A 14,401-nucleotide genomic window follows, 5' to 3' on the forward strand; every position below is an offset into this window, starting at 1 on the left:
GGTCTTTAATCTTACAGTATGCTTGCCTTTTCATTTTTCGCTTGTGCATCCTTATAACCTAGTTTATTGTCCTTTGTCGTCTCTATACCTTAAAAAAAAAAAAAAGAGAAACATTTTACAATACAAATGAATCTGAGAGCAGTGCATATAACCTACATTACATACAGAGTTACTTTACTGACACTTTTACCAAGCCTAAAATAATTGCAATAAAATTTTCCATGACAACCATTTTCCTCAAATTAATATAATTCACACTTAAAAGGGCCCTGCAGGTTCCTAAACATGCATATGCAAAAGCATGCTCTGTCCCCATTAAGAAAAAATTAATTCAAATTTGCTATAAAGCAGACCAACATTTTCCACAGTATTCAGGAAAGGTATTACTGTAATACCATAAACATGTATATTTCTTTCTTTCAAGAAAACACATCCCATCTTGGTCAAAGTAAAGCTGAGGGCATAGTCAAGAAGAAAACAAAAAAAAACCCAAACAAAAACCAAACTGTTTTCTTGAAATTAGGCAGTATTATTCCACAATAATTTTCTTCAGTAAAACACTATTTGCATATACATCTTTAGCATATCATGCCCTACAGAGAACTGACCATGTTTCATCTGCAGAGGATAATTTTTTCACATCGTTCATCCTCACAATAGAACAGGTATTGTAAGATCAGATAAGAAGAGAATGCAAGGAGAATTCAAACACATCAAATTGACAGAAAGCTAAGGTAATGGCTAGCACCACAAGAAGCAGGAAGGCTATCAGTGCTGGGTCTAAGATAGCGCTGTGCCACAGCACAGGTATTAGTGTGGGCCCACCACTGAACTGCCAGTGATATTTAGCCTACAGACAGATGCTGTAGTTTAAGGAAGGCTTTGTAAAGGCACCTCAGGACTCTGCACCATGCTAAATGAAACAGTTAGGCCATGCCTCCTCTTTTCTGCCCTTAACACTGCCCAGCAACCTCAAGAGGAGGAGAAGCAACTGAAGACTGGAATAAAAGAACAAAGGGCAACAGGCTAGCAGCAACTACACATTATCATATTATAAATACTTTCATACTCAGGGGGCAGGGGGGGAAGAGAACTCCACTGCAGTGTGGGTCTCTCCAGACTTTGCAATTAGTTCAGATTCCTTTATCTCTATATTCTTTTACTGCCTAGACAAAAGACACCTCATGAGCAAAACATGTTATTTTGTCCTCTTCTAACTCCTTGTCCATAACAAGTACAAGACTGCACTGCCGTTTTCAGCTAAAATTTGCATTACCAGCAGCAAGACATTTTCTGATTCTAATGTATTGGTGACTAATAACAAAAAAGGTGATTTATTTCGATTTACTGAAAGTGTTTTAAAAAATTTTGTCTAGGCAAACCAGGACTCAGACTAACTAGCTCAGTCTCCAGAAGAAACTAGCTTATTACTTTATAGTATTACTTTCAGGTTCAGGTTCACATATGTGTATAATCAGTAATTTATTTCCAGCTCAGAGTTCTAACCTCAACTGTTAGAATAGCAAATATGACATAACTGTACTTGTAGCTTCAATTATTTTAGCTTTGGTTCTCTTGACACTTCCTACAACAATAAGATTATAATTTAGGAATGATAGCAACTGAGTTTACATTCAATTGCTTCACAGCTAGATACTTTTTACTGAAAAATTCACTCTCCGAAGATTATGAGGATTACATTTCCCTCCTTCAGCACACAGTACAACAGGTGTCTAAAGATCTGTGGAACCCGGTTTACATAAAAGTATCACCAGATGGCAGTAGAAACCCGTCCTTGCCTTCAAACTCTTTCTTAAGGCCAGATGGAACCATTACAAGCTCTACTACCGAGATACCCACAGAATTTCACCCATGAGTTAATCGCAGATATTTGTCCTATTTGAACCTAACATTTACTTTCTAAAGACTAACAGTTTTTCCAGTAACTAGAATTCAATCTTTAAAGGTCTATCAATAAAATACAGTTTGAAACAAAGCAACTAACAGGACAGGTTTGGGTTTTTTTAAGGGAGGCAAACTTGTTCTTCTCTCCAGATCCAAGCTGATCAGCTAAAGCTTATATAAAGGCAATTTCCTAAAAGCAATTCAAATAAATTTGTTCTTAAGCCTGGACAGTGAAACAATTGTAATTACTACAGAGGAAAAATGAGAGCAAGAAAAGCTAGTCATGTGACCTGCCACCACGAAATGCTTACACTGTTCTTTCTCTCCCCAGTGAATAAGGATTTAGCAGCACTACAAAGATGACAGCAAGCTCATTTGGCTAAAGATACCTGACACCTTCATGGTGTTTTTTAGAAAAGAGAATGTGTAAATTTTGCAACTTGACAGAAAGTGAACAGATCAACAGCGGACAACATAACAAGATACATATATCACAGAGTTCCCATCTAAGACAAAAAAACATTACACAGGAAAATTAAGGAAGGTAAAATGACAAGGTATCAAGAGAAGCAGAATGGCAATTAAACTCAGACAGAAGAGAGATCTGATTTTCTTTAAAGTTATCTGGAGTTTGGTCCAAATGTACCATTTTAAAATGAACACATCCCATATTTCTTCAAATGTGCATCACTGATTTACACAGAAATGAACTAGTGACCTTTTCACTACTATACCACCAGGCTCCACTGATCCAGTACTTTACTACTGAAAGAAGAGCCTGAACTGTTATTTACGTAAAAATGAGGCTGCATTTGTTCTTGTACTAAAGGTGTTCATTGCTACATTTAAACCCCATTGACCAGATAATATTCCAGGATATAGTCCTCAGAAGAAAACAGACAACTGAAATTGAGCAAAACTTTTAACTTTCTATTTACTTCTTTCCACAGCTACAAGAATAGCAGACTATGAAATACACAGAATTGAGAATAAAAATTCCATCTTGCAAAACCTCTCTAGCATTCACAACATTCTGAGTAAGATTTGCTCAACAGAGTCAAAGATCTGCTGAGGCACTTTTAACATTACCTAATTTGCTCTACCACTGTCACTTTTGTTCACTCTTCCCCCTAGAATTTCACAAGGAGTGAGTTGCTAATGAACATGTGTTTAAAGGACAGACACGAGTCTGGAGAGTTCACAGACCTCCTGGCAAGTTCCTAGTACCTCTAGTGATCTTTAACTTGATTCTGGACTATTAGGTAACAGTTTGAAATTCTCATCTACTTCCACACCACGTAGCAGGAACAGGAAGAAAATAATGAAATTGAGGGTACCGGTAATAACCTAGTTCCTTGCACTCACATAGCGTTATTTAATTAAAAAAGCGTCACAGTTACAGCTTAACTCTTATTTTTAAACCTGGAAACCTAAAGTCTCACTTTTCTTTTCAAATAGGGACTAGAGGTTTGATATCGTTTTGTTTGTTTGTGTTTCAGTTTTTCAACTGAAAATAGAAACAAATAGGCTAAGATTTACTTACTCCAGTTATTCTTTCTGCTAGTCTGAACTTCTACAGGAGCAGACTGCAAAGCTGTCATAATCCTCTGAGCGATATCAGATAAAGGCACTTTAGAAGTCTCACATCCTATGTATGATGTGTACTGTTCCATTTTTAAGATTAAACCTAAACATAGAACACACAAATTATGCACTATATCAGGGTCACAGAACAATATGCACTTACATTCTGTTGAAATTAAAGACAAAATATAGTGAACAAGTTCAGCCATTCATTCTCCTCAATAGAAAATGACATCTCTTCCCTGACATGCCTATCAGTGTCTAAGTAATGTAAATAAAAAATTAGCAAATTGTAATAATTTACAAAAACCACTAAGTGAAACTTCTCTGAAAGTGTTTTAATAGACTAACAAAAAAATTAAGCAGTCCTATTAAGTAAACCTAACTTCTAATAAAAATATCTGACAAATAAAACAAGAATTATCATTTATGCCTGAAATACTTCCCCCCTCCTCAACATCTTTAAACTAGCATATTTATACATGTACTGGTATTGGTGCTCCCATTTTATCAAGGAAAAAGCCTTTCAAGTAACTGTTACAATAGAGCCAACACAAGATGGAAGAAACAAGTATTACTATCACGATATACAAACATTAGTGACGTGTTGCTTCAGAAAATATTTACCATAAAAGACCTCTATTCCTTAAGATTTGTATAATTGATATACTCAATTACTATTACATGTTAATAACATTAAAATACTCACTATAGTTTGTCAATTTAAGAAACAGGTCAGCAACATCTACAGTCTCTACAAGCTCTGACTGTAGCTACTGCTGTTCTAGATTTTATCCTTTTGAAAAGCAGTTGCTTTTCCAATTGACCTCTAGTCATATTCTATAACACGTAGAAGATACTCGGAGACCCTCTAGATACAACAAATATAGGACATTTAGAAACAACAGTGTCCCTACTCATGACTTTGTTGACTTTATATAGTTAAACCAGAACAATGCATAAAACTTACCACAAACACAAGATAAATACCCAACATTTTCAAAACATTTAAAGCATTCAAGCTGCATAAGTCAATTGCTTTACCAAAAACTGCTGTTAAGTAAGTTATTCCTGTACAAGTTAGTAACTGCAGTCCTGTTACTCTAGTCTTTTCCCACTAAATCCAGTGCATGAGTAGACCTTCAAGTCAAGTTTAACCATCAAGTAAACAGTATTTCCTCTGCTTACAAGGAAATATTTTTCTTAGCTCAAGACCATAGGCAGATTGCAAGTTTGAATACTCACAAGTACAAACATTTGTATCCAGATTCAAAGAGGAACATCCATAAGGCTGCATTAGTATTGGTTATATCTATCTAGCTCAAATTTTATAGTAAGCATGTAAAAGACAGAGAGGCACAGAATGGCTTCCTTTTCCATGACATTCCAGGAGTCAGAAGTATAATCTTTCCCCATGAACAACTCCTCCTAACTTTTATAATTAAGAGCAATGCTTCTTCCCTACACAAGGTAAAAATGCTCCCTGACTTCTCAGGGTGGGAAGCAGCAGTCTTAAAGCCTCAGGGGCATATCAAAATGAGAACCTAGCAGACTAAATATAAACAAGACACTATGCATGAGAACATATCCAAAACCAACACACAGATCCACCATAAATATTGACAACACTGAACTGAATTTATAGTGTCTGGCATTTAATAATAAACACAATGTATAGAGTTAAGCAGCATGAAATCCAGGTATCAAGACAACAAACCAGTAAGTTAAAATTTTTTTAAACATATAGAAATAAGTTATATTCACATAAAAGTTAAAAGACATCAAAATAGTTTTAACACTACTGTTACTGAAGTTAAAGCCAATTTGCTAACCTTCATCAATATGCAAAACACTTGAAAGCAAGCACAGCTGATCCCATCAAAATACAAAAGACTGGAAGTTATCATACTATTAAGGTCTACTTAGTTCCACTGGTATATTAGGAAGCTACACAAAAATTCGATATATGGTCTATCAATGTACATGAAAGCAGAAATATGAAAAGCATCAGGACTCTGAACTGAAATGCCTATCATTATAAATTATGGAGCAAACTCAGAAGTCCAAAAGGTAAACATAAAATTATTTTTCTTTGAAGAGCTCAGGATGAGCATGGATTGGTTTCAATGGAGAAGACAGGCCATAAGTTAAATTAAGAAATATCGGAATGGTCTTAAAACAGATGGTCTTGGTACTTGAAACAGATTCTGGTACATATTCCAACACATTTCTAACAAAACTAAATCTTCTTAGGAGAACTGTAAGGGAAACGATCACGGAATATCTGGCTTGGAGAACTTTCCTCTTCAGAAGGAGCACATTACATTCATGTTCCAAAATCTGGAATGCCTTCTCCGCATTTATTTTTCAGTTGACATATGAAAGCTTCTTAGCATACAAGAAAACCGATCTCAAGGGTATAAAACATTCCTTCTTGTGCTATGTTGTGCACAGTGGAAATCAACATACAGGCTTACTAGAAGAGCATCCTGAATGTAATTCATTCAAATAACTAATGTATTACTTCATATCAAAGAAGTTTGACAAAACTGAGATTTGAACTCATTGGGCAGATGCAAAAAGCCATAAAGCAGTATACAATCCAAACTTGGTAATCGTGGCAGCTAAACATAGATTGCAATGACAGATAAACGTTAGCCTTGATAAGCTAATACTTATCATTCCATAAACTTGCAGACAGTTTACATTAACATGCTTTTCTTTCTTAAGAATACATTGAAGTTTAAACATTAAGAACTCCACTGGTGGTGAAATTCTAATTTTCCAGGACTCTGGCTTTAGCCTTAGCCTCAGACTCCTGCTCAAGCTTCTCCACCATCTCTTTCAAGCGGTCTTCATCTTTGAAAAAATACACGTACAAGTTTCTTTCCATCTGATGCAGCTTATTGGACTCTAGAAAGTCTCTCTTTGACTTAACATCAGCAATCAGATCCATAAGGAGTTGATTTAGTTGATTTAAATCAGCTTCCAGTTGATGAAACTGCTCACGAAGTTCCTAACAAAAGATACAAGACAAAAAAAAAATATCACTTTTATATTGTTACTACTATAATTGAACTAGAAATAGAAAAAAGTTTTTTGCTTTTGGAAGCCACTTTGGTTTGTAAGTGAAAAGTCATCACAAAAAATAGAAACACAGGCGATAAGGGACTCCATTCAATTTATGTAACTTTTGAGCTGCCTGTAACAACACTCACATCAGTTTATGAAAATATAATTTCATTTACTTGTTTACTAAACCAGATGAGTTAAGACCATAAGAATCTGGCTCTAAACTGGACAGCTGAACAACATTTGCAGTCTTCATAGATGGCCAAATCTTAAAAGGGAACAAAAAAACAACCCGCAACAAAAAGCCAATTTAATTTTAAAATTAAATCATTAATTACCAGCTACAATTTTCCCAACTGTCATAGTTATGATAGTTCAGTGTAAGCAGGCTAGGCATCTACTTGCACATTATTTCCTTCTTAAAGGAATTACTTTTCGTGATAAACAGTAGCGATAGAAAGAGATGTCACGATGTTTAAGAGGTAACTTGAATCAATAGAAAGGTATTTGATTGATTTAATAACATGTAATCCCTAAATACGTATTGTTCCAATTACAAAGTTTCAATTTTTATAAAAAACTGTTCAATGTGTTGCAAATTCAATTGACAGATGGAAGTGTTAAATATATTTTTTCATGTATTTAACAGAGGAAGTATTATGTAACAGAAGACTTCCCTCATTCCACTTCTGAGGTATATACAATTATTTAAAAACCCCTACTGCCATTTAAAAGAGGCTCTAAACGCAACACCTGGGAGCTCTGTAGCAGGACTGTCCTACTACAATTGTACTTCAAAATTCTGATAGTCTTTTTTTGCCCAAATGAGTCACCCATGGCCAGGCTTTTTAAGGGGCCAAGCCATACTATTCAGGTGTTACAGTGGAGGAAAGAGCCTGTCTGACACAAAGAGAAGTTTAAACAAATTTTCCAGTGACACCATATCTAGATGACATATTTCCCACACCATAAACTTACTAGTAATACATGACTGTATATGCCTTTGAAAGAAATTAAGTTAGATGCAATAATTTTCTCAGAAACAAAAAATTATTACCTGCCAACATTTACAAAATCCAACAGTTGCTAAGAACAATGTAAATAATGAGCCCATCATCATTATGCTAATAAATTTGTTGCTGACATGTAGGAGCCAGTTTGTGTGTCTACAGCCTTCATACTACATTTTTCTCAGTAAAAGAACATGACACACATTAATGTACTAATTTTAATAACCAGATAAGGGCTTACCGGACTACTGAGTTGTATCTGATTTCCTCCACGATACAAAGCATCATGAAGGGTATCTACATCATGTTTTAGCTTTGATACAAGGCGAGCCTGTTCTTGAGAAGATGCTGCTAGCTGATCTTGTGCTGCAGCACAGTCCTGCTTTAACTTCTGAGCCATCTGCTCCAGTCTGTCGTATGTTTTAAACAACTGCTGGGGTTTTTCTCCTTCCAGAAGCTGATATAGCCTGTAACAAATGGAGTTAGGCACACAAGCATTTTTAAGCTTCCTAAGCACTCATGTCATTAGTCAAGAGAACATGTTCGTGTTGAGAAGTCAGAGGACTAGTATAGTACTCTCACTACACTGCTGTATCTCCCCCAGATTTAATTATACTGTCTATATATAGCCAGTACGTGATTAATAGGACTCCAAAATATTTCAATATTAAATTAACAGCAATGAAATTTCAAAATAACAGTTAATAAGTACACAATGAATGCAAATAGAAGTTGACAATGTGCTTCTCCCAACTATTTCCCAACACTTCAAGGACAGCAATGTAAGATCCTTTTTTTTTTTTTTTTAAGTGCTGAAAAACAGCAGACTTCAATGGCCAATGAGAAATAAGAGAAATCTGTATAATATTTTCAAGCTCCCTGGAGTATTTCCCATTTTCTATATATTAAGAGACTGCTAAGAAATTCTCCAATCAGTTATGAGCCACGCAAAAGACAGCAATACCTGCTTTACCAAACTGTACCCTTACACTGCATCAGGAAGAGTCTAATACGATCACAGATAACTCTGCTTGGTTGCTACTACCACCTCCACATATTAAAATCTTCAGATAGAGAATCAAATCGGCTTTAATAAGAGCAAGAGCTGTATTTCAAAAGTAAGAGTTTCTTTCAAGTGTCTTTTGCTTACAAACCTTTTAGGGTTTTTAACTTTTCCAACTTCCCTTCACAATCATGAATACACATGTCTTCAATAAAAAAAAAGTGAAAAAGTAGCCAGACAACATTCTGATTCAGTGATTAGACTTAATAATAAACCTGAACAAAAATGTTAAAAAGTTGCCAATGCAAATGCACAATGGGAGCAAAATTAATGCTGCCTATTTCTTGCAGTTATTCACTATACAAGACCATACTTAACTATCACTTAACAATTATTAAAAAACACTTGAACCACCACCTCCAAAGGAGGAAAAGTCTGACATTAACACACCTATTGTTATACAATACACCTCATCAAAAGGTTTAGTCTTGAAGTGACAGCAGCACAGCACACATTCCTACTGCATCACCTGAGCTACAAGGAGACTTAATTACTTAGACAGTGAAAAAACCACACTCCTACATGGGTGACAGGACACGGAAGCCAGACAGCAAATCAAGCAGTACAAATAAGCTAAACGCTTTTCATATATTGAAGGAGTCGTTCCTCTACCACATGGGGGTTTTCGCAGGCTAAGCTGATGAGGCCAGGTATACGATCCGGGAAATCACTGTTACTAACAGCTCTCTACATCTATACTTCTAGAACGGCTTTCAAGAGGTCCTAGATCAGGGCACCACATAAGACAGGTTTGGCTTCAAACTTCCATTATATTCTATATATTGCTTGGGAATGCTTCAGCAACACTAACAAGACTGATAATTGAACAGTTTTTCCTCAGGCAGACCTGAAAAGAATTTCAGAGGATAAGCAAGAGGCAAACCTCATATCTTGAAGGCTTCAGTTCTGGCGAATTCAAAATACTAACTAGCTATAGCAAGTAACTAAGAACTGACCAATAGAAAAAGCTTAGCTTGCCTAAGACTTTATCTCCCCAATGTTATTTCAAATTGAGTCAAAGTTCAATAGTGACTATAATGCTTACCTGCAAGAGAAACCATCATTTGAACTAATAGTGTTCCTTGGCTTTGCATGTTGAGTTTGCTCAGTTATCACCTGTAGTCTCTGTTGCAACTCATTACTGCTCTGTTTCAGGGATTCTACCAAATTCTCAAGTTGACAGCAAATCTCCTTATGCTTCTTTAACTCCATCTCACAGGCTAGCTCAATAAGTTCAAATGATGTTTTCTGCCTTATCAAATGCCTGCATATTTCATCTTGTCTTGAAGTATAATAGTCCTGCTGAGCAATCTGACACTCCAAGTATCCTTTCACCACTGGCGCGCTCAAAAGTCGTGCTTTCTCTTTCAGAAGGGGAAGCAGCTCTTCATTGTTTATCTGAGTTATTTCTTGTTTAATTGTTGAAATTTTATCATTTAAACTAGATATTTTGGCATCGAGGTTTTCTTGTTTACCAATATCCTGCATAAAGCAAAATATTTGTCAATTTCTTCATGGTTCCCTCCAAGCCGTTTCCCTAACACATTTCTTCAGTTCACAAAAGACTCGTGTACTTATGTTACATTAAAGAAATCACTGCATCTCTTGCACCTACAAAATTAAATGAAAACTCCACAAGCAGTTCTACAGAACTTTATAACATAAGACAAATACAGATTTAAAAAGCAGATATGAAATAAATGTATTTCAATAAATAGTAATTTCATTCCATTGCAGGGCCAGAAAACAGTTTATTGTGGAGAAAAACCAGAAGAGCTGTAATTTTACTTAGCACCCAGATTTCAAGCATGTCTAACTGAAATTTCACATGCAAACATGATTTTTTATATCCAGTCAGATGACTGTCAATACTGCTATCAGAATTAATCTTTCCCAAATTGCTCTAATCAATCAAGCTCTATATGCTAGTCATCCGTAAATGAAAACAAACTAACTGACACAATGCCTCAAGTTAGTCCATGACTGGCATAAGCTAGTATTTTTCCTTCTGTTACGATTTCTTCGCATTCTTAAATTCCAGTAGTCATATCTGCCAGTCACTCACTTGTTAAGAGAATTCTGGGGCTTCAACTATACAATCCATTTATTTGGTATTTAACACACGTCACCATAATGCCACCATATTACAAATACCTGAGTTTCGAAAGAGTCAGTGAACTAAAACTTTTGAAGTTTATGCTATGGAATATAAAACAGGAATACATTTATCATATACACATCCTCAATACCACAAAATTTCAAACAAATTTAAGCTTTTGTTTGTTGTACAAACAACCAAGAGCCAGTTATAATTTAAAATTTCTAAACTAAACTAAACTGGAAAGGTACTACTAAATTCTAGGGTTTTTAAAGGTAGTAATTCTGGAAAGTAGAATTAAAGGTACTCTGCCATACCAAAGAATTTCTAACTATAGAAACTGGAGCTATTTCACAAGAGTTTTGTGAGCAAAACCAAAACTTCATAAAAGTGCAATTTCACAATGTAAAAATAGTTGAAGTAACAGTAAATCAGCAATTCCTTTTACTAGATCCAGTTGAACACACCTGCCTGTTTAAAACTCCACTACCTTCTATCACCTTTTGTGGCCTACCTTGTTGTTTAAGGACTGCAGCATGCTCTCCGCACATTTTATAGCTGAATTCATGCTCTCCTCTTTAGCTTGCATCTGAATTAGCTGATGTTGAGCACAAATATACGCTGTCTGGAGCCTGGCGATCTCTTGGCTCTCTTCACAAACTTCATCAGCCTCATCACAAGTGACTTGTTTGCTTATATCTGCAAGCTGAAAGCTACCTTCATGTGAATTTTCAACCAGTTCAGACATACCTTGATAAAAGTGTTTTTTTATGTATGAGGTAAGTGCTGCAGTGTTTTGTTCTTCCTGAGACAAATATTTGTCCAAAGAAAGTTGGGAAAAAAACACTGGATGTGGACCTGATCCTTGTTCTGAATCTGAAGCAGTGAAGAAAGAGGCCAGTTTCTTAGCTGCATCCATAAGAGACAGCAGTTCATTATTAAGCTTATTATTTGCTGCAGTAAACACTTGCAGTCCTTCTTTCAAATCTTTATGTGCTTCTTCGTCCTTGTTTTTTAATGTTTGTAACATATGGCTGTTTGCAGAAATCATCATTTGAAGTTTATTATGCCGATGAACTTGAAGTTTTTTTAACTTCTGAAGGGTTTGAAGTTCATCCTCTAACTTCTTCAGTTCCTCTTCTTTTTCCTCCTCCTCTTGGCTACTGTTCTTTGAATCCACGGGCTTCAAGGTTTTAAGGACTTCATCCAGTGCATTTCCTTCCAAAACAGGTTTACCAGACTTGAGAAGACTATCAAAATCTTGCAGTTCTTTTTCAGATACCACATGCTGCTCATTTACATTTCCACAAAACCACTCCAGAAATGATTTGTCTTCCAAAGACTCAAACAGCCAGTCAAAATCTTCTCCATTGAGCTCATCAGCTTTTGGATATCCAATTTTCTTAAGAGTTTCCACAAAATCATTTCCACAGCTCATGATTAAAATATTTTGGTTTAAACAGAGAAGATCCAAACACATGAAAAAATCTGGGGTAATATTCCGGTTGTATTTTTTTTTGTCATTTTAAATAAATACTCAGTATTTTAATAAAAAGAGTCTGCACGGGGAAAAGGAAGTGTCAGATCCCACCAAAAAACTAAATGCTATTCTGGATTAGAGGAGCTATTCAAAGACTGCAAACCAATTTTTATTTCAGGGATGTCTTAATATATTTTGTTCATCAAATCAGGACACATCTTTTTTACATCAATTAAATCCCTGATCTTTGCAAACACTTATGTTTTTTCCTTAATTCACCCAAATTTACTATTAAAATAGAAACTGCCATTAATTTAAAAGCAACAGGTGTAAATAATGATTAATTCATTGGCCTGCAAAAGTGATTTACTTATATAGCTTTCCTAACATTAAATAGAAAAAAACCACCCACAATCATTTTAACTCTTCCAAAATGAGAGGAGCTTTCAGCTTGTTCTAAAAACAAAACCACACTGATGTTACACTGCACTTCAAGATCTTGCTTGTAAAGATTTTTTTTTACTTCAGCAGCAAGCAGAATGTTGTCTTCTAAACCTTCAAAGTTTCCTCTGAAAATGGAACAAGAAATCCTTTAGCACAAAAATATCTCAACATAATAATGCAGGTTTTTTTACCAATTAGAAAAAATTAAAATTAAGCTACGATCAGTGTAAATACTCTTGTGAAAACAGGCACAACTTAAAAGTTACCAGAAAAAGGAGTTTGCTGTTTTGCTGTTTCACAGCAAACAAATCATCAGCTTTGGGATACTAAAGTGAGCACAACAGACAACAAAGAATAGGATAAATTATCAAGAAAGTCAGTAAGCCTTGCCTGGAATACACTGGTAATACTCGGCGCTGGGGGGTGTTATTTGGTATTACTTAATACTTTTTTTGAGAACATACATTCCACCAGAAAACCCCACTTTGCCAGACAGCCAGGAGGAGAGAAGCAAATGCATCCTTCAGAAATTCCGTCTGTATTCAATTTAGCTTAAAGTTACAGTTTATATAAGAAATAGAATTTGTTATGCAAGTTTCATGTAACAGGGCAGCCCTCCAACCGCTCTCTGCCTTCCATGCTAAAAAAGGGCTGTCGTCCAAAGAAGTAAATAAAAAGGAGCGCATGTAGGTTTATGTACGCGTACACAGATGATTAAGGCAGGCTGACGCTGCGGCTCAAGCCGCCACCAACCACCACAAATAATATCTTCGGACCCCTGAGGCAGCTCCCCACGATCCCCGTCCCCAGCAAGAGAACGCCCGATGGCCACACGCCGCACGAGTGGGCGCCTCAGGGGCTTCCTCACAGCGCCGACAAGCTTAAACACCCACCGGCCAGGTCTCAACTCGGGGGGGGCAGCCACTGCCCACAGAGCCCCGAGGGATCCCGGCTGAGCGTCAACCCCAGGCAGGGCAGGACGAGGAGACGGAGGGAGAGGGGACGCCGTGGCAGCTCGTCCCCCTCCCGATACAGGCCAGCCCCGACCCCACACCGCCCCGTACTCACCACGGCGCTCTGCCTCAGCCGCTGAGGGGAGGGCAGGGGAGAAAATGGCGGGAAGCCTGAGGAAGCGCGTGGGCAGCGCCCCCGCCACGCGCGGAGGTGGGAGGAGGGGGAGGGGGGGCGGGGCCCGGCGGCCGTTAGAGCGCCAACGGCTCGAAACGCCCGCCACGCGCTAAGTCTCGCGCGGCTTCACCACAGCCGCCACGGCCAACTGCGCCTGCGCGACCGCACCTCCACCCTTCCCGCCCCCGTCCTTCCGCACCCACAGGGAACGGGGCCTGCCTTGCCGGTCTGCCCCTCGGGCCGCGGGCGCGAACCCTCTGCTCAGCGGGGTCGCGCCCGCCCCTCCGCTCCGGCCTGTGGTCGTTCTGGGGGCCGTTGCGCTCAGCCTGTGGGAGTGGATGAGGGAGACCTGACGGCAGTTTGAAGTTGCTCAGCTATGACCGAAAGTGGGCCTCGGGCCTGTGTGTCCACCAGCCTTTCCCAAGCTGAGAGACAGGGCTCATGGTGGCCACCCGCCCTTCTGTCCACAGTTGCTGTCTTATTGAGTCATCCCAGACTAGGCCTTTTAATATTTTGTCATGGACCTTATGTCCACTAATTTATCCAATCCCATTTTGAACCTGCTGATACCTGTAGAACTTCATAAGGAACAAATTCCAGAACTTCACTACCTGCTG

At 37.7% G+C, this 14,401-nt stretch overlaps 1 protein-coding gene across 1 annotated transcript; it reads right to left on the minus strand.

The window, feature by feature from the left end:
• Positions 1–3,812: 3,812 nt before the first annotated feature.
• Positions 3,813–13,917, minus strand: HAUS3 (HAUS augmin like complex subunit 3). Its single transcript, XM_074587391.1, has 5 exons — positions 13,725–13,917; positions 11,247–12,781; positions 9,680–10,116; positions 7,813–8,038; positions 3,813–6,505 (listed from the first exon to the last, which is right to left on the minus strand). Exons 2-5 carry the CDS (start codon positions 12,210–12,212, stop codon positions 6,266–6,268), a joined length of 1,869 nt encoding a protein of 622 aa, XP_074443492.1. The 5' UTR covers positions 12,213–12,781; positions 13,725–13,917; the 3' UTR covers positions 3,813–6,265.
• Between the last annotated feature and the right edge of the window lie 484 nt (positions 13,918–14,401).

Source organism: Larus michahellis, chromosome 5 (genome assembly GCF_964199755.1).
Source record: "Larus michahellis chromosome 5, bLarMic1.1, whole genome shotgun sequence".
In the NCBI taxonomy this organism is placed as follows: Eukaryota; Metazoa; Chordata; class Aves; order Charadriiformes; family Laridae; genus Larus; species Larus michahellis.

Bases quoted from the DNA above. Each gene is read 5' to 3' on its own strand.
- HAUS3 (XM_074587391.1), bottom strand. From the start codon at position 12,212: ATGTGTTTGGATCTTCTCTGTTTAAACCAAAATATTTTAATCATGAGC. The intron at 8,039-9,679 runs GTAAGCATTATA...CATTTGTTACAG, and splicing joins AATGATGGTTTCTCTTGCAG to GCTATATCAGCTTCTGGAAG. The intron at 6,506-7,812 runs GTAAGCCCTTAT...ATCTTTTGTTAG, and splicing joins AGATACAACTCAGTAGTCCG to GAACTTCGTGAGCAGTTTCA.